The sequence below is a fragment of the Eschrichtius robustus genome, chromosome 2, assembly GCF_028021215.1.
Source record: "Eschrichtius robustus isolate mEscRob2 chromosome 2, mEscRob2.pri, whole genome shotgun sequence".
In the NCBI taxonomy this organism is placed as follows: Eukaryota; Metazoa; Chordata; class Mammalia; order Artiodactyla; family Eschrichtiidae; genus Eschrichtius; species Eschrichtius robustus.
Genome location: NC_090825.1, coordinates 169713554 through 169739150, shown reverse-complemented (window position 1 = coordinate 169739150; position 25597 = coordinate 169713554). Strand labels below are relative to the sequence as shown.

The 25597-nt window shown below is 50.9% G+C and overlaps 1 protein-coding gene across 5 annotated transcripts in view; it reads right to left on the bottom strand.

The window, feature by feature from the left end:
• Positions 1-25597, bottom strand: part of NFIX (nuclear factor I X) — a 98225-nt gene that overhangs the window by 56059 nt on the left and 16569 nt on the right. For 4 of the 5 annotated variants that reach the window (XM_068536862.1, XM_068536864.1, XM_068536865.1 and 1 more), the window contains exon 2: positions 13708-14239. In XM_068536862.1, coding sequence (XP_068392963.1) covers positions 13708-14239 — 532 coding nt within the window. Of the gene's footprint in view, positions 1-13707; positions 14240-15238; positions 15619-25597 lie in introns of those variants that run through there. The other variant, XM_068536863.1, reaches the window with a different exon arrangement.

The window sequence follows — 25597 nt, the reverse complement described above, 5'->3', positions numbered from 1 at the left end:
AACAGCCGATGCACTTATAACCGTTCTGCACCCATACAATCACTCTGTTTTTCACTTTCAGTACAGTATTCCATAAATTACGTGAGCTATTCAGCACTTTATCATAAAATAGGCTTTGTGTTAGATGCTTTTGCCCAACTGTAGGCTAATGGAAGTGTTATGAGGACGTTTAAGGTAGGCTAGGCTGAGCTATGATGTAGGTTAGTATATTAAATGCATTTTTGACTTACAGTATTTTCAATTTATGACGGGTTTATCGGGATGTAACCCCACTGTAGGTTGAGGAAGATCTATAGTGACATTAGGGGCCAGGTGATTCCTTCTGGACAGAATGTCCTGTGCACTGGCCTTGACTCACTAGATGCCAACAGCACCCTCCCCTGGTTGTGACAACCAAGAGCGTCTATGGACATTGCCAAATGTTCCCTGAGGGGTAAAATTGCCCCTGGTTGAAAACTGCTGTTCTAGGATGACCAACCATCCTGGTTGTCAGGGGACAAAGGGCTTTCTTGGGAAGAGGGACTTTCAGTGCTGAAACTAGGAGACTCTTGGGCAAACTGGGACAAGTAGGTCACCCACCCTCCCTCCCTCCCTCCCAACTAACTTTAATCCCTCTACCTACCATCAAAACACATTTCTGGGACTTCCCTGGTGGTGCAGAGGTTAAGAATCCGCCTGCCAATGCAGGGGACACGGGTTCGAGCCCTGGTCTGGGAAGATCCCACATGCCATGGAGCAACTAAGCCCGTGTGCCACAACTACTGAGCCTGCGCTCTAGAGCCCGTGAGCCACAACTACTGAGCCCGCGTGCCACTACTACTGAAGCCCGAGCACCTAGAGCCCGTGCTCTGCAACAAGAGAAGCCACCACAATGAGAAGCCTGCGCACCATAACGAAGAGTAGCCCTGCGTGCCGCAACTAGAGAAAGCCCATGCGCAGCAACGAAGACCCAACGCAGCCAAAAAATAAATAAATAAATTTATTTTTTTAAAAAAAGCAAAAAAACCCACACATTTCCTCGGGACTTCCCTGGCAGTCCAGTGGTTAAGACTCCGTGTTTCCAAAGCAGGGGGTGCAGTTTCGATCCCTGGTTGGGGACCTAAGATCCCACATGCCACGTGGCCAAAAAACAAAAAACAAAAAAACATTTCCTCCTCTACCCTCAGGGATGTGAACAGTAGCTCTTCACCGCCCTATATGAAACCACCGCTCACACACCTGAAAAGATTACATCCTACCCTATAGCTTCTTCTGGGACCAAAATATTATCCTTGTCTCCTCTTTCTTCCCGGGCACCATCTCCCACAGCCATGACTTCCACGAGGCTCTCTGAGCCATGAGCCGAATTGCTCACATATTTCTTACATTACTAAGGCCAAAATTGACCTAAAACGTCTGCTAGGAGAAATGGTCCCACCCTGGGGAGGACATTACTGGGGTGCAGAGCTCCGGTGCGCACACATTCAACTCCCCTTCAGCAAGTGGCCCCAGAGCCAAGGAGAGATCACCTGGGAGATGGAAGGATGGGGAGACACCACTTGACTCCCCTTTTATCCCTGACACTCGGCTGAGTCTCACATGACCTGCTGGACACAGGGACAGGACCTGAGACCCTCTAAAGAGGACATGAAAGGAAATGGCATTTTCTGCCCTGGTACTGGTTGAACACCTGGGAGTCCTCTGCACAGGGGACCCCACCTGGTCAGCCCCAGGTTTGGCAAACCCCCTCCCAAAGCTTTCTATCCATTTGCCTCCTCCCTTTAAAGGCCTCCTTTCATTTGGTCCCCCAGGGAGCCATCTCGTTACTACAGAAACAATGACGTCATGTGGCTGGGTGGGGCTGCGGGTCCCTCCTACCACTCCCTAACTAGGTATCGCGCGCCTGCCTACATCACGGCTCAGAAATTTATAGCCCAGCGCTGGGTATTTATAAGGTGGCTCTGGTGTGACCACAGATTCAGTGCAGGGCTGGTAACTATTTATAGCCAAAGGATATATACTTATTACATGCCCCCCCTCCGTATTCTGGGCCACATGTTATATAACTGCCATTATGCAATAACGCCCATTACATAATAATTATGCACTAATGGGGATATAATCTGCAGGCATAATAAGGACACACTCCCCAAGGGCTGCACTCGGTAGGCCTGCCTCCAGGGGTCTCTTGATGTCTCTGCACACTCCACCCAGTCGAGAAGAGTCACCAGGTGTCACCCTACTCCCACTGTCATCTGCAGCCTCCCCTAGACCATCAGACCCAGCTGCAAAGCTCTCTCCAGATTCCTCCTTCCTGTCTTGTCCCTGACCCTGGCCTGAAGAGAACACCTCTGTCTGCCTATCTTTAAGCCCGACACAAAGAATTATGAAGGGATAAATCCTGGAAGGCTAAGGGACACTCTCCATTTCAAGAAAGGAAAAGAGCAGCAGCAGTCACCCCTGGAAGGAGCCTGCAGGGTCTAGAAAAGCCTCCAGGACGCCAGGCCAGTTGGCAGAGGGTTGGCCGCACACAGAGGAGCACCCTGGCCCTCCAGGAAAGAGCTGGAAAGAGGCAAGGACTGGGGCCAAGCCAGCACAGTCAAGCAGGCCACTTCTCAGTGGCTCCTCCTTCCCTCATCACCCCGTGGTAGCTGCGCCTTTGGTAGGGCCCTTTGTGTCGGGCTTAAAGATACGGCAGACAGAAGTGTTCTCTTTAGGCCAGGGGCAGGGACAAGACAGGAAGAAGGAATCTGGAGATTTGGTGGAGCCCTGACTTCTGCCATCGGGGTTACGCTGCCAGCAGGAATGCCCTAGAGCAGGATCCTGGCTGCTCAGACAGGAGCACATGCTCTGCTGGTCACCCTGCTCCCAGGAAGGACAAAGAGAAACTGTCACTTCAGGGGAAAAGAGTACAGGGACATGGGCTCTGCACCTGGGGTGATGGGGGACACAGGTGGAATGGGCAGGGGATAGGAAAATTTAAGACCACAATGGCACTCAATGGAGCCAATTCAATTAGCCCAAACATATCATCTGCTCTTAAAATAGATATCTCTGTATTTAAAAGTTGTTTGATGAAAAGTCAATTGATGAAAAAACTAGAAGAACCTACATGGATCTGGGAAGTAAGTTTCCCTCTGGTGCAGGAGGGTGATTTGGGGAGCCTGTCTCTTACATTTCTCTATTGTTTGAATTTTTAATAAAGAGTGCGTTTTACTCCCGTAATAAGGAAAATCAAGTAACATCCTTTAAAAAGAGTAGTGCTGGGGCTTCCCTGGTGGCGCAGTGGTTGAGAATCTGCCTGCTAATGCAGGGGACACGGGTTCGAGCCCTGGTCTGGGAAGATCCCACATGCCGCGGAGCAACTGGGCCCGTGAGCCACAACTGCTGAGCCTGCGCGTCTGGAGCCTGTGCCCCGCAACGGGAGGGGCCGCGATAGTGAAAGGCCCGCGCACCGCGATGAAGAGCGGCCCCCGCGCCGCGATGAAGAGTGGCCCCCACTTGCCGCAACTAGAGAAAGCCCTCACACGAAAACTAAGAGACCCAACACAGTCATAAATAAATAAATAAAATAAATAAATAAAGTATTAAAACAAAACAAAACAAAAAAACTAATCTTTAAAAAAAAAAAAGAGTAGTGCTGAGGCTCAGGCGACACTCCTGATCTCTGCTTCCCATGCTGCCGAAACAAATGTCTGCTGTTCTTTGGGGTCTGGGGTGGGCCTGATGCGGTCAATGGCTCACCACATAGGCCTGGGTCAGCTGAGTAGTAAATCCCCTGTTCCAGTCCCCAGAACAGCAGCCCTGGCACACAGAGAGACCATAATGCAAGACATCAAGAGGGATGTTCAGTGGGAGACTCAGAGGGGGACTCATGATTCCCAAGGGGAGAGGAGCCCCCAGACGGTTTCAGCCCAGGGTCCTTCCGCCCAGAAAGGGGAAAATGGAACAGGACATGCAGGGGAACAGCCAGGGCTCTGAGGTTCTGTTGTCATGTGAGAAAACGTAAATAAGTTCCTAAACTGGAAGAGAGGCAAGAGGTGAATCTGGGGTACATTCTGTCTGAATCGCTCTGTTTCTTACAGGCCAGAGGGTCTCAGCTGGGGCAATTCTGTTCTCAGGGACACTTGGAAATGTATGGAAATATTTTGGTTGTCACACATGGGGCGGAGGGGTGGGGTGGGTTGCAACTAGTGGGTCAAGGCCAGAGATGTTGCTAACCACCCTATAATGCACAGGACGGTCTCCATGACACAGAAGGATCTGGCCCAAAAGTCAACAGCGCCATGGTTGGGAAACCCTGCTCTATGGGACCTGATTTCAATGGTTAAGAGGTCAAGTCCCTATCTTCTTAGCCATGGAAACAGGAAAATCTCCAGCAGTAGGCTAGCCTCTCTCACAACCCAGCCCCCCTCAGCATATTGGAAGAGTTTTTATATACACAGCCCCAAAGTTTTCAAACTTTAAGAAAGGGGTAAGAATGAGAGTCTACGTGAATTCGGGAGCATAAAAGGCAATGAAGAGCAGATTACTGCAAAACTTCCAGCGATCATCTGGTTAATTAGGATAATTACATTCATTTTTATTTCAAACTGCAATTCCAAGCAGACTCCCAGGAAAAAGGCGTGACAGAGCAAGGATCAGGGATCCCAAGATCCAGCCGAGCCCGCCTGACCGCACACCTGGACTTCCTGCACACTCTACCTGCCCTCCCCACGCTCCAGGATGGGGTGCCAAGAAGCTGAGCTGGCCACAGCAGGGTGGGGGCATCCAGCCGAGCTTCCCCGGTCTACGCTAGCATGCTGCCCCTCAGGTCAGAGGCAGGGGGCTGGCCGGCGGGAAGGGAGACCAGTGTCAAGGAAAGGCCAGGTTCCCGACTGCTGTTTCCACCCCACATGCTCAGCAGCTGGGGGAGCCCTTGAGCTGAGTCACAGGCTAGGCTCCAGCCACTCTGTCTCAGCTCCTAGAGAGCAACGGAGACCACGGGGACCTGCTCGCTTTCTCCTCTGAGACTCCCCCAAGGCCAGCAATCCCCATGAAGTTCAAGGAATGGCAAGGCCCACGGAGGGAAGCCAAGGTGCTCAGTGGCCTGAAACCTGGGGTCCTTCTGCAGGAAACTGATTGTGTGACCCAAGCGCCCTGACACCTCTGTACCGGGTTCCCTTCTCTGTACGGTGGGGATAATACCTGCCCTGCCTATATCACTCAACCATTGTGAGGAGGGAATGAGCTCAAGGCAAGCTGAAAAGGCTCAGCCAGCTGACAAAAACGAACTAATTCCTCACTGTCTTTCAAGGTGCAATTCAAGCAGGTCATCTTCCAGGAAGCCTCCCAGGTCCTCGAGTCTGGTTCACCAGTTCCTCACTACACACAAACACCCCTGTGTGTGTCACTCTATTGCACACGCTCACAGCCGGGAATGTGGGTTTAAAACTAGAATCAATGTGAGAATTTGGGTGGTTAACACACGAACAGGACTTAACACAGTGCCTCGGCCATATCGGGCCTGCAATGGAAAAATGGAATTAAAGCAAGGGATGGAGACCACGGGTGTGCCCTCTCCTCCACCGAACGGGAACAAAAAATTGTTTGGAACCTGGACAAAGGAGTGTCTCTTAAGTTATTGGATGTCCCCCAAATTTATAACAAATGAGGCACAGGGAACTCTACTCAATACTCTGTAATGAACTATATGGGAAAAAAATCTAAAAGAGAGTGGATATATGTATATGTATAGCTGATTCACTTTGCTGTACACCTGAAACTAACACAACATTGTAAATCAACTATAATCCAGTAAAAATGAAAAAAAAAAATAATAATGTCCCTGACCCTGGGGCAGTGGCATGCCATGTCATCATTAAGACATCAAAAGTGAGAAGAGCCAGAACACCCCCACCACCAACAGGCCACCGTGGCTGGTGGGGGGACAAGTCACTTGGGAGACAGGCCCACAAAGGGCAACCCCAAAATATTTTTTTAAATCCCCAAAGGGCCAGAAAATCAGATATTAGATATCCATACAGACAAAGTAAAGAACCCAGGTACCCAGGGCGGTAAGGCCCAGTCCAGCCAAACCCCCCTGCTGCAGCCCCTCCACCTGCTGGGACCCTTTTCTAATGCCAACAACTCTTCTGCTCAAACATGCTTAAAATGGCGACGGCGGCCTGCAGGGCCAGGCGTTTGTCGTACTGTTTGCCACGGTGCCCTCAGTGCCAAGAAAAACCTATCATGAGAAATGCCATCAGCTATATTTATCTATCTCTCAGCCCCCCAGCCTCCTCCTTCCGTCTGCCAACCAGGCCCTGCGGAGCCCCCCTCACCCAGTGGGCACACTTCCCTGTTGCTGACGCCCGTGACCACCTGCCCAAGCCTCGCTTTCCGGCGCTCTCTTCCCCAGCCCCTGCAGTCAGGCCTCCACACGGGCGCGACAACCAACAGGCTGCACCCCTTCTTACTGGTTTATCAGGGCGTGCCCACATGTGCTTAAAGTTTGCACCCACACAGGCGCTGGTCGCCGTGTCTCTAGTCCCAAACCACAGGCACCGGTGGTCCTCCATCTCCTTTCAGCCTCAGCTCCCTGCTCCTCAGGCAGGACCGGCCTGCCCTCAGAGTCCTCCGTGAGCCATGGGCTGGGTCCTCTGGGAGCGGCACCCATGCTGCAGCGTCTCACAAGCCAGCCATCGTGGGGAGACAAGAGGCGCGGGGTGAGAGAGCAAGCCCTGGGAGGACAGGGTCTCCTCCCGGGCCTGTGTACCAGTGCCGGCAGGACGCCCGGCTGCGGGGTAGACCTCTCACCCCTCCACTTCCCTGACGGAGAGGGGAGCCACAGCCCCGTATTTCAAGGTGCCAAGAATTTCCAAGGAGTGTGCATGTTAAAAGGACCCCCACCCCCTTCCCCTCCAAGCAAGAGGGAAACGGCAGAATCTGGGATGATAAAGGGAAAACGGCAAAGTCAAGGTTCAGGACTACTCAAATCCTACAGCTGTGAGAGGCCGTTGCCAGGGATGCGGCTAACAGGGGAATGTCCTTTGGTGTCAGGCACTTCAGACCTTTCTCTACACAAGCAGCAGGGCTCCAACCTGACCCTTCTTACCCTCAGGCCTAGCACAGGACATCTGAAGGTGAATCAATGACTGTATCCTAATCCCCCAAACCTCCTCCTCTTGCTTCAGGAGGCAGTGCCCACACCCCATCCCAGCCTTCTCCCCAGAAGGCTACCTCCTGCCTCTGAGCCCCTAACTCAGAAAAGAGTTCCAGGGAGCCAACTCCTCTGAGAATGAAGCAACCCAAATAAAAATTTTAAAACCCAGAAGCTCTTTCTCTCCTGCCCCCTCCCCCTCTGCTGGCAAATGAAAACAAACAAGAAATCAAAGAGGCCTTTTGTGCGAGCACTGCGCTGACACTGCTGGGGCCTTTGAAAGGACTTCTGAATCGGACACTGAAGGATAAAATAACTGAAGCGTGGCAGCTCCTGAGACAGGGGGGTGGGGTGGGGGTGGGACTGACGGGGCAAAGAGAAAAAGGGGTGGGGAGGGAGACACCTTCCCAGGGCAGAAAGGGAGATGTTTAGCTGTACCCTCTCTGCCCAGCAGCTGCAGGACGCAAGAACAGAGAGAGACCATGGCACAGCCTTCTACCCCTCTGGCCTACCCTTCCTCAGCACCCTGGGTCCCTGCAACTCTAGAAGGTGGCTAAGATGGGTCCTGCCTCCTTCTTCACAGCCCACCTGGAGCTGCTCCTGATGAAGCTCTGCTGGGTCTTCCCTCGCCTCCTGCATAGATCATTGTTCGTTCACATCTATAGGACAGTGTCTTCTAGAAGTTATCAGGAGGCCTTCACCCAAACCCTGCAGGCCACATGCAGGAGTCTCTGATTCTTAGAAGGGCCTTGCTCACAGTAGGTTCACCAAATGCGTACGTATTTCATGAATAAAGGAAATTCAACCATCCTCTGGCAGTGCCAAAAAGTAAACTGAATCCTCAGGAAGTCCTTCTGTACATCTGGACCCCAGCTCTCTTGCTACAGAGTGGCCCTGTTTCCTCTGGGTGGGCAGTGGAGCACAGCTGGTCACCATGCTTGGGCTCCTAGGTCCCCTCCAGCTTATTCATGGGCCGAACTCTGCCAGCTCAAGCTCAGACAAAGGTAGTTCTTTTTTCCCTTGAGCTACAGCTTCCAACTCAACCATGAGAGTGAGCACTCCACCAAGACCCCCCTGCACATCACAGCCAGTGGGGACCCCTGACTGGTTGGACAGACAAGCTACAGACAAAGGGGATGAGAGCAGATGGTCAAGGGAGTCCCAGAACGAGACCAGCCCAAGGAGTGGGTCTGAGTATTTCTGATCTCCTCTTTTGGGTCATGCCCCCTCCGAAGCCAGCCTGAGCCGCATCACCCTTTTACACCACCCCATGTCACATTAACAGAGCAAATGTAGCCTGGACAGACCTCTCGGGTATGTGACCTGGGCAGTCACACAGACCCTGTGCTTGGTTTAATGATCTAACTGTTGTCTCGCTGTAATTCCTAATCATTTTGAACTAGGAACCCCTCATTTTCGTTTTGCACTGGGCCCTGCAAATTATGTAGCTGGAAGGCCCAGCAAATCGTGTAGCTACCATGGGATCTGATCAAACTTGGACTTTCCTTGTCCAATACAGAACGCTCCAGTTTAAGAGGGCCTCCAGAGGGTGATGACCAAAATGGCAAGTGCGCAAGGAGCCGTATCAAATGTGGGAGGCGTGAGAGACTGGCAGCGTTTGGCCTGGAGAACGGACAGCTTCCTGGGAAGAGGGGTGGAAAGGAACCATGGGCCCTGTCTTCAGCACTTGAAACGCTGCTATGTTACAGAAAAATTAGCTCTCACTTAGTTCATCCCTTAAGGCAGAAATAGTACCAACAGGTAAAGGTGACAGGGAGACATCCTTGGGCTCATGGAATCATAACAATTGGAATTGCAGCAGCTGCCGTCCACTGCTTTTCTGCTATGTGCCAGTATCTTTACGTATTAGCTGGTTTAATCCCTTTAACCAACTTCTGAATTAGGTGAACAGAAGACTCCTACAATGACCAAAGCTGACTCTCGAACAACAGTGACATCTCTTCTGGGTTGCTCTAAAAGGCATCTAACCTTACATTGGTATATCTTGCTAATTTTAGGAATCTGGTAACTAGGCCCTGCAGTCTTCAACAGCCCTGGCACCAGATGGCGCTGCCTCAAAAACACAGACCAGTGGCATTTCTGGGCCTAGAAAAAAGAGGCATGGGTGAAGTGGTACAGGGGCCTCAGGAGGAGTTAGGCCTCCGGAGACGGTGGCTGGTATGCCTGTGGCCACCACCGTGCACTCACACCAGAGCCACCAGACGGGCCAGGAATCCAGCAAAGGCTTGGGGGACATCACTGGCATCAGCCACATCTTGGCAGGGCTGACATGGCGAAGCAATGCCTTCCACTGCTGAGGAAGGACGCAGACGTGGAGCCCTCCCTTGGACCAGAAAACCAGTGCTCACCGCAAAGCCCCAAGTCCTGAAGCAGACAGCAAAAACCATGAAGCTCTTATACTGAGAAGGGCAACCTTGCACTTGAAAAAGTTCACTTAGACAAATCCTCAGGTGCTAATCCATTTCCTGCAACAGGTAAGGCCCACCTATCCCCGGACCTGGAGGTGAGGAGGGAGGCAGACTCTCCTTTCAGAGCGGCACACTGAAGAATGCAGGGGAACACAGCCTGCAGAGTCCAAACAGGGAAACCCTACCGGATAAACCATCAGGTTCCTTCCACAACAACAACCCAGAAACTGCCAGGAAAGAAACCAAGATGAAAGAGGAGGAGGAGGACCACCTAGAGATTATAAGACTTGAAAGATGGAGCAACCCACTGCAATGCATGGACCTGAGTGGGATCCTGATCTAGACAAACAAAATTAGGAGATAATTAGGGAAATGTGAACACTGACCAGCTATCCGACCATACTAAAGAAATTGTTTTAGGTGTGATAGTGATATTGCGGTTACGTTTTTCAAGAGTCCTTATCTTTACAGACATGTACAGAAATATTTACAAATGAAAAGCTATGATGCCTGGATTTTCTCCTAAACAACCCAGTGTAAAGGTGGGCAGCAGGGGCTGTGGATGAACTGAGACTGGCCATAAGTCGGCACTGGTGATGGGGGTTCCTTCTATGTGTAAATTTCTCTGTAATGAAAAAGCGGAGATAAAGAAAAGAATACCTGGACTTCATGGACCTCCACGGTGGGCCTGTTGGAGGGATCTGATGGGGAGAAGCTGACATTTCCATTCAGTAAAGCATTTTATTACTTTCAGATTTTTTTTCTTTCCTAGGACCGAGGCCTAGGTTAAGGAGGGTCTGAAGATGCCAGTTTACCTCCAGACCCCTGCAGAAGCTTTGGAGATAGTCTAGTTGTGCTTCCAGACCAGTTCCGCCATCCTTCCTCACACAAGCATCCTTCCTCCTGGCCCCAGGCTCCCCTCTGTCTCCAGCCACTGCCCTGGGACACCCCCTTTGGATGGAAGGACATTGGCAGGAATGTACTACCTCCTCCCCGTGGCAGTGCTCTCTGACCCTGCTCTGCCTCAACGTCCCCTCCTAAATGGAACAGACACACAGCGACATTCCTTCCCAGCAGGAAGGCCACCCTCATGAAGGGTGCAAAACACTCTGGGTGGCCTTTTAGGACCGCGTATTCTGGGAGTGGAGCTCCTGATGTCACACACACACGTCCTTTAGTCCCTCTCAACCATGCCACCTCCTAAAGCTTCATGTGGGACAAAAAAAAGCGCCCACAAGGGCCATGGGTGACAGATGACAATGGTGCCTGGAGGGGAAGCCATGCCCCCATGCTTACCATCATGTCAACTTTGCTTGTCATCAAACCTGGCACCACCAGTTCAGCCCAGATCAGGTTCTTCAGCCCAGTTTGAAAGGAAGGAAAGCATTTCTTTTAGAGTCCAACCTACCTCTTGTCTGAGCCCTTGCCAGCCCAGCCCCCAACCCCAGTTTATACTGGAAGGAAGGAACAAGTGGCACCCTACTGAGTATGTCTTTGCGTGGACATGGAGAAGGAACGTCGTGCTATGGGACTGACACTGTTTGGGGGCTCAGCCAGGAGAAGACATTTTCTAGCAAACTGGAGTGGCTTAGAGAGAAAGCCATGCCCACTCCATGCCATCTCGAGGCCACTTACCCAAGGCCCACTGGTAGCCCATGCCTCACCAACTCACCCCCACTCCTTCAGTAAGGCACCCTTGAATTAAAGCAATTTCAGCAACAAAAATCCGACCTTCACTGAAACTATCTGGAGTCCAGGGACTTGAATTATAGACAAATTATAAGAAAACATCCTCAGTTCTCCACTCAGCTTTTGTCAAGGAACTCGGCCTCAGCTGGGACAGAGGTGGCCATGGCTGCATGCAATGGGGCATGAATTTACTCATATTCCTGGGCAAATCATCTCATTATGGCTAGGGGGCAAGTGGGGGCGCCTCTCTTCTCCTGACACCTGCCTGGTCAGTCCAGGACCCAGGTGGCTGGTCAGGAAATGGTCTCCATCACACATACTTCATCCTACCTCAGCCCCATGCTGGCAGCAGTCAAAAACTTGGCCTAAAATAAGAGAAGCCAGGGAAACAGCTCAGCTACAGGGATCCAGCTACAGAGCAAGGTAGGAGGAAGCCGGCTCAAAAGGAAAATGAGTATTAATTTCATCTTAGAGGCCCTAGTTTCAAAATCGGAAGGTGCAGAATCCCCTCTCGGAGGAGCTATCTGACAGACACAAGCTCAAGGTTCCAAGTCTGCCCCAAGCCACTTCCAATACCACCAGGCACACATCCTCCCCACTCTGATTTGCTGAGTAAACAGAGAATCAGGGAGTAACTTTTAATTTTTTCTTTCGTCTCTTTTCCAGAAAGAAAAAGGATGAACGAGGAAGAGGACCGGCAGTTGGTCATTCTTCGTGAGTGGGCCATGATAGTCACACAGGGTCAGGTACAAGCCTAGAAAGATCCATGGAGGGAGGTACAACAGGAGTGGTGGGGGGTATCCACTGCCTCCAACCAACTACCAAAGCCACCTCTCAGAATGAGAGAATGAGCACGAAGAGAGACCTCAAATACCACTTTTTCCTCCCCAGAGTTCTCCAACACAGAAACTCTCAGTGATTCTAATCCCACCGCTGATGCAAAGCTGAAAGTGCCCCAAAATTTCCTTTCTGGATTAAGTCATACCTCTCCTCCCAACATCCCAAACAGGCAAGGGGGTAACCACAGCAGAAAAGTGAGTTGCTTTTCTTTTTTGTGAATGAACAGGAAGGAAGATACACACACACACACACACACACACACACACACACACACACATATTTGCGGGAAAGAACATTCACTAGAGTTGAAGTTGAGCCACATTCTCTTACATTCGCATGAAGAGAGAAAGAAGGGGGAAAAAAGGGGGGGAAATACTGGAATGGTGCAAAGGAAAAAAAAAAAAAACACAGAGAGAGAGAAAGGTTTGGTAGCCCTCTCATTACAAGTTGGTTGGGCATAATGTAAACACACTTCTGCCTTGCTTAATCACAGAGTGCCGCCCGTTTAGGTTTCAAAGGCGGCAGTAAATTGGGCGTAGCTGAGTGGAGGCTAAAAATTAACCAGCCATCTCTGTTTCAATTTGTAAGAAAACAAAAGCGGAAAGAAATTATAAAAAGGGAAAGGGTAGGGGGAAAAAAAAAAAAAGGAAAGGAGGAGGAGAACTGAACCACACAACCCAAAATGCAGGGTGAAATTGGAAAAGCAAAGAGGAGAGCTGGAACTACTTGGAACACAAAAGGAAAAGGAGATTTTACAGAGTTTTGATTGTTTGTTTGTTTCTTTAAGACCCCTTCCGCAGCAAGGCCCACTCCCTGGCATGCCTATGCTGGGGAGAGCCTCTCCGCCCCCCAGCAGAGGTATGGGGGCTGCGGGCATCCATCCGGGGGTCTCGCCACTTCAGCTAAAAAGCGAAGGGGAAGGGACAGTGCAGGGTAAGAGCGCAAGGAATCTCGTGCTCATTTTCACTCTCTGTGAAATTGAATGACTTTTCTCCTCTCCGTCAGCCAAATCCCAGCCAAAACAGCTCCCGCCTGGGCATCTGGGCCTCAGAAGCTGCCCGCCTCTGCCTTCTTTCCTCTTTCCTATTCATTCTGTCTCATATCCGGGGGTTTTACATGCCCCTCTCTCCACCGAACCGCTGCCCACCCTGCTTGTGCCAAATCTGGCGTCTCCCCAGGACTTGAGGGGACGCTGCAGGAAAACCAGTACCTGCCCCCCAATACTTCTTCTGACTCATTTTAAATCAGAGCAAGGAGTGATTTTTTTTTCTTTTTGTGGTAGTGGTGTTCATCACAAACTCTCACCATCGTGGATAATTCTGGGGCATCCTGGCCCCAGTCCTAGGACCTGCAGCGTCTTTTGGGTAAGATGAGTCCTCCAAAGATGGAGATGCACGAAAATCAGTAACACGGCAAATGAGCAAAGGAGGAAGAATGGAGAGAGTGGAGGGAAACAGAAGGGAAAATGGAACATCAAACGTGCTTCAGGCCTCAGCAGGACGGGCGCACCAGTTAGGCCCATCGCGTCTATGCATGTATCGTTTGGAAAGAAGAGGTACAATAAACAGAACAAATGCCAGCAAGTAAAATAAAATGGGGTGGGCAAAAGAGGGATTGAGAGCAACCTACCCGGAGTGTGGACAAAGTAAGCCAGATAAAGATCCAGTTCTTTGATTGTGACTCCAATGTGATGTGGCTGCACGCACAGGCCGGGGTTCGAGCACTGGGGCGACTTGTAGAGCCGCTCCCCGTCAGTACTTTCCAGGGGGATCCCCTTAAACAAAATCACCATGACCAGGTCCAGCCGCCACACCTTGTCGGCCTGGCGAAGGCAGTCAATCCGCCGGATCTTGCCCTTCTGGTCGGGGTTGGAGAGCACACAGCAGGGGGGCTTCTTGCCCGTGATGGTCAGCACAAAGTCCTCTCGGAACTCGGGCCGGATGTCTTTGCGCAGCTTGGCCAGCAGCCGGGATGCCCACTTCTGCTTGATCTCGGGCTTCTCGCCCAGCAGCTCGTCCTTCACCGCCCGCTCCTCGTCCTTCGACATCCGCTTCTCGTGCTTCTTGAAGTACTTGCGCTTCCGCGCCTGCAGGTTGAACCAGGTGTAGGAGAAGGCGCGGACGTGAGGCAGCAGCGCCTCGATAAACGGGTGGAACTCATCCTGCAGGCGGCAAGCCGGGAGCATGCGGGGCGAGGGAAGACGGGAGGAGGGGAAGACGGGGTGAGGGGGAAAGAGAAAAGGAGAAAAGAAGCGTTAGAAGGGGGGCACAAGAAAAATCGCCTTCTCCTCCTCCGCCCCCCGCACAACAATTTTCTCTTGCGATTGTTCTAGGAAAGTGTGGTCTGGAGCTGCCACCAGCCTAGCCAGCCGCTTGCTCCCATCTCAGCCTCAGCAGCCAGACAGAGACACCCAGAGCCTGAGCACACACCTATTCTCTCTCTCTCTCTCTCTCTCTCTCACTCACACACACGCGCGCACAGACAACGTTGCCGTCCACACACACACGCTGCTGGTATCCCCGCCAGGCTCTGTCGCGCCCATGACATCTCCATGTTCTATCGCAGCCTCGAACTCGTCTCAGCTCGCCCCAGCACAGTGTCCAGTCTGCACAAATGCCCGTGGACGCACACGCAGGGCATGCGGGGGCCGCCTCACGCCCGGACACTGGTAGGTTTTTGGCCACCCCCAAGAAGAGAGAACATGACATCCACGAGCCAGCAAGCGAGGAAACGGATTTGGCTTCCCCCTCCCCAGGCTGTTTTCATTCTCTTTTCTCCTGCTCCGACTAGAACATCCACCCCAGCATTTTAAAAATCAGATCTAAACCCTAAATATGTGATTTCAGCTTTGTTATCGACACCAATACTAATGTTAATCTCAGTAATAAGGAAGAAAACGCTTCTTGTTAACACAAATAAGGTGGTGGTATCAATCAACCACATTAGGGTTAAAAGCTACATGGGGCATCCTGCGCCCCATCCCCACTGACCCCTTCACCCTCCTTCCCACTCAGTCAGGTGACAGAGGGCCGGGCTCTCAGTTTTTGCTTTTTTTCTTTCTTCTTTTTTTTTTTTTTTTTTGCTTGTTTGCTTGTTTGAAGTTTAAATAATAATTGATTTCTGTTTACAAAAATAAAACTGGAAAAAATTAAATAATTACCATTGATCTGAAGCACCCGGCAAAGCCCAACGCCCGATTCTGAGCTTCTGGACTCAACAGAGTTGTGAGTTGGGGGCGGGTGGGGGGAGGGGGGAGGGGGAGGAGCAGGGGAGGAAGGTAAATGTTTTAAAGGGGGTTATTATTGGTGTTCTGGGGAATAGGGGCCGGGCTTGGGTGGATTCTCAAACCCTTCCCCCTCTTCCCCCCCACCCATGCTCCACTGCACAGAAGGGGGAAATTAATATTTTTTTTAAAGGAGCAAAAAGAAAGAAAGGTCAGGGATAGCAAGCAGAGAGAGGGAGCGAGTTGGTTACCACACACGCCAGGTAAACAAAAGCCAACAAAAAAAATTTTTTCAGTTTCACCCCCTGCGCATCATCTTCCAGTTAAAAATAAAGAAAGAAAGAAAGAAAGAAAAGAAAAATATGCAAAATTTAAAAGTCAAAACCTACCTCCCACCCGCCCCCCCCAACACACAACACGCCCTACCCCACCCCTGTGCAAAACAAAAACAAAAACAAAAACCAGGAGGGGGAAAAGCGGCAGCTGAAGAAAAAGGCTTTCGGCTTTGGCAGCGGCACAGGGGTATAAACTTCGAGCTGCCTTCCTCCGCCTCTGAGCCTGATCGCAGGCAAAGGGGGAGCTCGCAGATTCCCGGGGAAGAGGACGAGTTCGGACCGGCTGCAGATCGTCGCTGGCAGAAGCGTGCAAAAGAGGGAGGGAGCAAGGGAGGGAGGGAGGGAAGGAGAGAGAGAGAGAGAGGGAGAGAGAGAGAGAGAGGACGTGGATGGGATGGGGCTGTGTGTGTGTGTGTTGTGTGTGTGTGTGTTTGTGTGTGTATGTATGTGCTCTGGTTGGGTTTTGGATTTTTTTTTTTTTTTTTTGCTTCTTTTCTCTCTCTCAAACTCCCTCTCTCTCTCCCCTTTCATGCTCAATCCCCATCCATTTGCTTGTGCCAAAGCCAGTAAAAAAGGGGGGGGGGAGGAAGGGGGGGAGGGAGAGAGAGAAGGATCCACCTATTTGGCAATGAGACATCCTCGAGCAGCCAATGGCTGCGTCCAAGGGGAGGAGGGAACCTGGCAAGCCGAGAGGGTGGGGAGAGCCCCCGGCAGTTGGAGACCAAAAACAATTTGCCCAATCGACAAGTTCACGTCTAATGAACAAGCAAAGTCCAGCAGTTATGAATTTTTCATTCCAGGCTCCCACTCGGGTCCATTTGGCAGCGGCCACCCAGCAAATCTGAAGGGGGTGAGGGGGACTAGGACTGAGGAAGACACAGAATTTTTTTTTTAAGCCAGAAAAATAAATAAATAAAGGCTTGACTCCGGGGCGGGCTGTCGGGCGGGAGGGAGCCCCAGAAGGCCTTGGGGAAAGCAGCTGCGCCTTCTTCTCTGTGTTTTGGTTTCAGTCTCTTTCTCTAAGGCCCGCACACTCTTTTTCTGGTTCTATTTCTTTTTTTGTTTATGGGACGCACAGGGGCGAGTGGAAGTTTTCCTCCCTGGCCATACACACAAGCCTGCCTGCCGTGCTATGAATAGAAAGAGAAGAAGAAAGAGAGCTCGGAAAGTGTCGATGCCAGCAGCACTTCCAGGGCAGGGACCTGGCGCCCAGGGTGTAGCCACCCTTTCCCCCGGTCTGGCTGCTGCTCACAGGAGCACTCCCAGACGAGGCAGGCAGGCCCCCCAGCACCTCACGCACGGCCTCCCTCTCCCCAGCCCCCAGCGAGCTCAGCGCCTCCCTCAGCGGCCCACACCCAGCCACGCACGCTCCATTAGCAGTGAAGAGGGATGCCAACGCAATGCAGCTCCGCTCGAGAAACTGCAACAGTTTATTAAAATAGCCTCCTGTCACAGCACTCCACTGACAAGCACTCCACTCAGCCACAAACACAACAGCCAACCCCAGGAGGAAGTGACAAAGGCACGAAGATGGACACTACTTCCAAACACAGAGTCCTGCCTATGCACGACGGCCACCACCACCACCTCCTGAACTCTTAATTCTTTGCTTTCTCCAGCTCTGCCCTCTCCACTTGATCTGTGTTTAGTGTCTCTTGGTTGGAGGAGAGGGAACACTCACCTACCTGTGCCCCGTTCAATTCAGACTAAAGGGCCCAAACCATATGGAGCAAGGTGAAAGAGCATGAAATAAGAACCCTAAAGGAAAGGGAGAGAGCTAATAAAGGAAACAAGAAAGCAGAAAAGAGCTCTATCAGGAAACGTGAGACAACCTTGGGGAAACCGAGTCAGCCCGAGTCAGCAGGAAGAGCTCCCCAGGGGAACCCCTGCTCTGGACCTTCCTCCCAGACAGGAAGGTGAACATGGGGGAGAGAAGCCAGGAGTGTGGAAGCCTCCACTGGGTCCTCTCCTCCGGCAGGGGCTCCTGAGCAGCCATGCTTTAGGCCTTTGAGAAGCAGTAAGGAGGAGACAGTTATTAAAGCAATGGAAGAGCAGAGGAGGACGTGAACACAGACAGGGAGAGACTGATGCTACTCAGAACCCAGTCCCTCCAGCTGCCCTCTCCCCAGGCGAGGCTCAGCCCTCAGCTGGCAACAGAAAGGTCACTGCTCACTCTCGCCCCTTTCTTCCCCATCTGAAACCCTGTGCTCGGCGGCCTTTACGCTCAGCGGAAAGGTTCGAGGAAGAGGGCCCGGGGTGTGCCCAAACAAAACATGTAGCCCTGGGCTGGCGCTGGACCCAGACCACAGGAACACTGCTGCCCAGCACCTGGGACCCCAGTCCAGGCCCTGACTGGCCTGACTGGCCGAGAGAAACAGTTAGAGGCGAGAGAGCAAGAGGCAGGTGTCACTGCAAGACAGGCCTCTTAGGGTGGTGTTCAATAATTAACATCACGTTAATAACCAGCTTCGGTCCAATTAGTCAAGGATATTAGCTGAGTAACATAAGGTACCAAACCCTGTCTCTCTCCACCTTGAGAGAAGCAAAGTTACTTTCCAAAGATGAGATGAAACAAACAAACAAAAATAATAAAGATGAGATGGTAGAAACTACAAGTGAGTTTATATTTGGCATGGGGGTGTGTTTTTCTGGTATTCCGATTCATACTAAATATTAGACACCAAACAGAAAACGGCCAATGTGAGCCTCCTAGAGAATTCTAACATGTTCCATCTCACAGACCACCATGCCGGGTGCTAAACATGGGTCGATTCTGAATCTGGTGGTGCAACTGGGTAGGTGGCAAGGGAGATGGTGGATGGAAGGATCCACTTGTAAGTTAGGGAAACAGGACAAGATCCATGATTCACTCCTGGATGAAGGGAGAGGTCAAAGGTCGATGGAGTGGTGGAGAGACTGCACATAAAAGTGGCCCAGGAGGACCAACGGAGTGTCTCAATGGAGCCGCAGGGACCCACTGCACCCCCTCAATTCTCCCTTAACAGGAGGAGCAACAGGCACTTCCCAGGGGAGGAACAGGGAAGGAGAACAATCATCAATTGTCCTTCACCTGCCAGTGGCCTGTAACCTTGAAGGTGGGCTGAGAGGATTCCCAGGCAGCACTCTCCCCTCACCCTGCTCCCACAGAGGCATCTGGCTCTCGGGGGAAGCCCTCCTGGGTGAGCAGCCAGGGTATTTCTAATGACTGGGTCTCTCTCCCTCCTGTGGGGCACACAGAGAAGAATCGCTCAGGTTCCAATAGAAACACTTGGCAAACCGACCCCTACAGCCCCCTCCTCCTGAATGCCACTGATGGCGGCTTTCGGTCCTGGACACGCCCCTCAGAAACCCCAGACAAAAGGGGACTGTCCCCCTTTTGTTAAGAGAGTAGAGGCTCCTGTTGGAAGATTACCTGTCCCAGTCTCGGTCTTGGCTGGGAGCTCAGATACTCTGCACCCTGCACCCCGATTAGAGCCAAGGCAAAAAAAAAAAACCTCTGAGGATTCAAGGCTTCTCCAGGGCTGAGCCACCCGAAAATGTAAGGGCTCAGGGGATGGAAGGAGCAAGGGGACAGGCAAGCCTTGGAGGAGAAGGAGAGGGAAGGGGAGAAAGGGAATGAGAGAAAAAACGGAGGGGTAAGGAAGCCAGTGATGCTGGTGACAGTAGCGAGCAAAAAAGAAAATTAAAGACAACAAAGAGGAAAAATTAAGGAAAAGCAGGGAAATTTGAGGGGAAAGGTATTTTCCCTCATTTAACAGAAAAATCCCAGAAGCCAGAGATTAGACTTTTAAAATTCACATGGGCTTTTAGTTTGTGGAGAGGAATTTTTCTGCCTTTGTGAGAGAAAAGCCTCTCTCATTACTGTCACGTATATAGAATTTGATTTTTTTTAAAACAACAACAGTTTTCACTGAAACATTTCTGAAATACCCATGCTGGTTTCAGCCATCACTAGGAAAAATGTGCCTCCAAAAGAAAAAGAATGAGCAGGCCGTAGGAAGAAGAGCAATAGGGGGAGGGAGAAAGAAAGAGAGAAGGAAGCCCAATCCTGAGAGAGAAAGACAAGCTGGGCCCAAAACTGCAAAGAGAGAGAAGGACAGAGATGGAGGGAAAGAAGACGCAGCTGAAAAGGAAAAATGAGCAAGGAGAAAAGATAAGGACTCTAGGACAGGGGGAAGAAGAAGAAGAATGAGAAGGAGAAGGGGAAGAAAAGAAAAGAAAAGAAAAACTAGCTAAACTGACTGCTTCTAGCTTGAGAAAGTTAAATGTGTCGTTTTCCAAAAATCAACAAAACAAATGAGGCCTTCCGGATTATTTAAGGGAAAACAGGGAAATGTGTACAGAATCTCACTCATATACACAGTATTCAAAAATCTTCAAGGAAACAAAATAATTTTCCCAGCCTGAGACAGGTTTTGCAACTGGCCTATACCTGCCAATAGTGAAACATCTAGAAGCACAAGAAGTTATATCTTTAAAAACAGGGCCACTATTTGGAGGTCACTTTATCTTTAAAAAAAAAAAAAATCCTATTTGTCCACATCCTGCTTGCTTTAAGGCTCAGATTTATTCTTTCAGACCCTGGACACATGCTAGTTTTATATATGTCCGTGTTAATTTAGATAACTATACACAGTGCAAATAACTGACAAAACCTACATAGGAATTACCAGATATATCAGGATCCATTTTACTACTGCATCTCTGCAGCCTGGGTGAAAAAAGATGCAGGAAATTTTAAAAGGCCACAAATAGAGCCCTGATTAGCCTGTCCAATTCCTGGGATTTTATAATTCAGCATTGGCCTGAACCGAAAAGAAGCCAACTTCGTATCCCTGAGATCTTCCATCTTGTCCCACAGAAGAAGGGATACAAGAAAGCAGTGGCCCGACTCCCGGACAGAAATGGAAAGAGAACCGTAGGCAGCAAAAGGAAGGGGCCGGCTGCTTATCTGAGAGGTGGGTGGGGCCTCCCCTCTCTGGGGGGGCAGGCAGGAAGGGGCTCTGCAGCCAGAGTAAAATCATCCAAGGGTCTGGAACCGCCAAGCATGGAAACCAGAATATGCACGTTGTGAGGAGGCTCGGAGAATTTGGACAAAGCGGGTTTTTGGCTGACTTGGGCCTGTTTTTCTCTGCCCAGGAATGGCGGACCGGACGGGGGTTTTCTAGCAACCTCAGCTTGCTGAATGGATTTGCCCCGCACCCCTTGCTGGGTCTAGGATGAGGCCTGCCTCAGAACCAGGCTGCACACTCCTATAAACCAACACCCACCCCCTTCCCTTCCTTTTCTCCTCCTGACTACAAACCGGGAGCGGTGGCCTGGGATCGGGCCAACAGGCAGCCTCATTCTGGCTCCAAACACCACCCTGCTCCAGGCACATCTCCCCTCTCCCTCCTGGCACTGAATAAAATCGGGCAGGAATAGAGGTATTGGGGAAGACGATCTATTCTCTCTAGTGCAACTGGAAATTGTTTACTTTCATCCTCTACAGAGTATGGGAAACAAAACCCTAGTCTTTAATTCACTGTTTTGCTTGAAACTTTCTTATGTCACCAAACAGAAGTAAAAGCCGGGAAGGTCAGAGCCCAGTCGTCCATTCAGGGAGCTATGTGAGGATGGGACCCTCCGAAGATCAGAATGAACGAACGCACAGGACAGATGACAGCCAAGGGCTTCAAGGAGCAAGGGCAGTGCGAAGAAGCCTGAGCCTCACCCACCAAGTCGGTCTGGAAAGTGTCACTCCATGGTGGTCAAGGGCCCGGGAAGAAGGAAGAACCCCACAAGCCAACTTCACAACTTTCTCTAAAGAAAAACTGAAAAATTGACAAAAGGCATGGGAAGGGGAGACTAGCAGGTGAAGATGAGGTCTGTGCCCGGCGCATTGAGAAAATATCTGGAGGGCAAGAGAGGAGGCCAGAGCAAACAGCAAAATGTTGAAAACTCGCCCAAGGCCCGGCTGCCAACTACTGACCCCAGAAAAGGCTTGGGGATCCTCCAGGGAAGACGGTCCTCTCCCCTGTCCCCACCACTCGCCCTGCACTTTGGAGACAATTCCTGTGGTCTTCCCAAGTCCTCTTCATGAGCTCCATGAGTTCCGTCAGGATGTTTTGACACCCCCTTGCTTTGCCAGGTCTATTCCCCCTGCCACAGGAGAGAAGAGCCAGGGCAAGAGGAGAGTTTCTCTGAGCTCCGGGTGCCCTCTGCCTGGTCTGCACTCCCCTAGACCCAGAGAGAACCTCTTTCTTGCAGTTGCTGTGGCAACAGGCAGTGCCCAGAGCCTGGGGCAGAGAGCGGGTGGCCAGGATGGGAAGAGCCCGAGAGGTTTTCACTGCTCGAGGGCTCAGGGGAGCTGGATGGGCCCTGTCCAAGCAAGCGGCTTCCCCCAAATGTACAGTTTTAGGAGTTGGAAGGAAGACATTTTTCAATCCCTCAGAATGTATTGTTCTCCCCAACTATTTTATTATCAGAATCATTGCCAAGGAAACCCGAGAATCCTTATTCCCCTGGTGTCTAGCCCCTTCGGAGGCTGGCACCAGGGTGCCCAGAGCTTAGGACCATGCCCACCCCTCGGCCACAATCCGTCCCTCACTGGCTCCCTTTCTTTCTTACCCTCTCTCCCCCTCTGTGTCCTCCAGCTCCAACACAAACTGTTTGCATGGGAAGTCTCCCTCTATGACCCGATTCAGCACACACAAGAGAAAACTGTGGGCGACAGACCCAACGTCCTAACGAACTTGAGTTAATTAATGCTAAGGAAGAAAAGAGGCGCCCTCGCTCTGTTGAATCACGGTTCACTAGCCCTTTCAGTTTGCTGTGGGTGGAGGAAAAAAAAAAAGAGGCTTTTTGGTTCAAATATTTTTGGGGGGCGAAGGGAAAACAAAAACACCGCAGAAGGGCCGTGGAGGGCGAAGCTGTCAGTACCTGCCCAAAGGAGCAGAGGCAAGAGCGGCCAAGCGTTCTCCCTCAAGCTTCTGGCCTGAATGGTGCTGGAAAGGCCAAGAAGGGGAAAGAAAAGGAAGGGGATTATCAACTGATTGCGGGCCTGTTCAAATAAATCGCTCCAAAAAATTATACTGTCAGACTGTAAGATACATACATATACATACATATTTTTTTAAAAGCCCAAACCCAACAATTTGATTTCATCAGAGCCGTGAAAATGTTTTAACAGTGCAGAAAACCGAAGTATGGATGGCACAAGTACAAAAAGTTTAAGTGTGCAGAAAAAAAGAAGAGGTGGTAATGGGGAGGGGGAGAACAGCTGCAATTTTGCTTTCCAGATGTTGACAGCAAAATGTAATTGGCATGTAACTTCTTCCTTACCAATTTTTATCCTTTGGTCCTGAGACGTTAAAATCCTACAGCTAAACCTAAGTCTGCAGGTGGTTTCCAGGCACTCCGCACACGTGGAAGAAGGAAGCCTCATGGGCCACAGGCCTGAGAGGTTTTTTATCAGCCCACTAATTTTTACAAGCCCTCCCACCATTCCTTAGTGGAGAGGCCTGAGCAAAGCAGGCTGGAGAACTTTCTTATTTAAATAATAATAATCATTATTATTATTTTGTAACCCTCGGCCTTTACTTTTGAGGCTGTGCCTTCCTTTTTAAAAAATAAACTTTTTAACTGAAGTGTGGCACACAGAAAGAAAGCACACAGTTCTAAGTCTTCCACTCGATACATTTTCACAAAGTGAACACACCTGTGTACCTCCACCCAGATTAAGAAACAGAACATTTTCAGTACCGCTCAAGGGGCCTTGAGTTTTTCAACTACAGAGTTCTCATAATTCATATGCCTTAGAAATAGCTCCAGCCCACACCAGCAGCCTCAAATTTGAGCACCTATGTATACACGCACGTTACAGAGCCAAGTGCACTACTCATGTGACCACAAAAATTCGTAGTGAAAAGAAGCCCCTTGAATCCTCACTGCTGCAGACGGGTTTCTGCGCCTCTGTCTGTCTGTCCGTCTCTCTCTGTGCTTGCCCAACTCTGATCCCATCAACAGGGCAACCAACTATGCAGCCGGGTTAGTGGACAAGCAGGGCAAGTGTGGGAGACAAACTGGGCCCACCGAGCTGAAAGCCAAACAGCCATAGTGACTGAAGGGAGTAAGCAGACAGGGACTGGGGGGCCCTGATATTCGGCGGTCATGAGGGAAAAGCGGCTCTGCAGAGGCAGGGGTTCCTGAAGGGTGAATGAGCACCCATCAGGACAGGCTCTCCTCATCCCTGTCCAAAAGAGCCTTGCAGGGAGAGGAAGGGAGTAGCAGTGGCAGAAGGGGGCCTAGAGAGTGAGGGGGTCCTGGGGTGGAGCTGCTGCGGGAAGGGAGGCCCAACTCTGCTGCATCTGCCTCCCTCTTTCCCTGGCTCCAGCCCCAGCTGGCTCCCCCCTCACTTTCACTCGCACTAAATTTACTTTAAAATTTTAAAATTAAATTTTAAAAAAAGCAGGAAAGAGAAAGCACTGAAGGCAAAATACCTCCCACAATATCTTTCCAAGGGGGGAAAAAAGTTTCTGCTTATGTAAAAAAAAAAAAGAATGCAAGGGATCGCTGAAAAGTCTAAGCACCAAATAACAAGGTAAATAAAACAGGAACCCATTTAATTAAAAACACCTGAAGCAAATAAATAAGTAACTCCCTTTGCAATGCGAAGCCATTGCACAGCCACTGGTGCCTGGGGCACAAGCCCCTACCCCCAATTTCTTGCCCACTTTCCCCTTTCTTTCCTCGAGGGAGCTGCGTCTTCCCCAAGCACCACCAAAGCCTCTTTTCCTTTCAAGCCCGTCCACCCAACACCTGGGGGAATGACCAGGACAGTGGCTCAGCCTCCCACCAGCCTGAAGCAAACCTCTGCAGCCGTGATGAAATGTTTCTTCTTCTATTCCTACATCTCCCTAGGCTGTGCCCACCACTGGCCCTGGACCCTGCTCTCCTGCCCCAAATCTAGGCCCTGTGGGTAGTGGCACCATCCTGGGGCTGGATGCCAGCCCCAGCCCAAGTAGACAGCTCTCTCCCCTACCAAGGGCACGGGGCTGCCAAGGCAGGCTCTCGAGGACCGAATTTTCTCTTCCTATTGCATATGAGGCTGGGAAGAAAGAACTGTTCAGCTTAATTTAAAATATGACAAGGGATCTGAGCTCTCTGAGGCTTCGATCTTTAGAAACACTGGATTACTTGATCCTTTTTTTGGGGGGGGGGCTGCAGGGTAGGCGGCGAGACTGTGCATCTGAGACCCCACACCCGCCAGCCACCGGGTTTGACTCTCCCACCAGCCGGCCGCCAGGGAAACGCGCCCTCGGCTGGCACGGGGGTACCAGAGCCCGGCTCCTTTCTTCCTTTCTTTCTTTTTTAAATCGCTCTAGCGAAAACCAGGCAGTGGGTCAGGGCCCAGAGGCGGGGGAGGGAAGAGGAGAGGGTTGTTTCTGAAAGAGGGGGGAAAAAAGGAAAGCGAGCCTCCAACTCCGGGAGAAGCACGGCCGCCGCGGCAAGTTTCCCGGCTTGTGCCAGTTTGGGGATTTGCGAATCAAACCGGAGCGGAGGGAAGGCGATTGAGAAAAAAAGCCCGCATTAAAACTAACCAGCTTTGCCTAAAAGTGCGCTTTCCACCCTTAAATAAGACAATACCGAGGGGAGAGGAGAGGCGAATTATTTCGCACTCTTTAATTATTCCAATGCTTAGCATTATTAAAGAAAAAAAAAAACCACACACATTAGCCAATGATATATTCTAACCCTCAACAAAGCTGGTATTTTTCTCTGATTACAGACTTTGCGGTGGCAAACCCGGGCTCCGACGACAGAGGCAGTGCAGAAGCGCGCTCCTAAATGAGACACAATTTTATTAAAATCATGATAATTCCTCGTATTTCTATAGCGCCTTTTCAGGGGCAGAGATCCCAGGTGCCCCATGCCGGTTCTACCAGGGAACCGGCGACCAAAAGCTCAGTCGCCAAGCAGG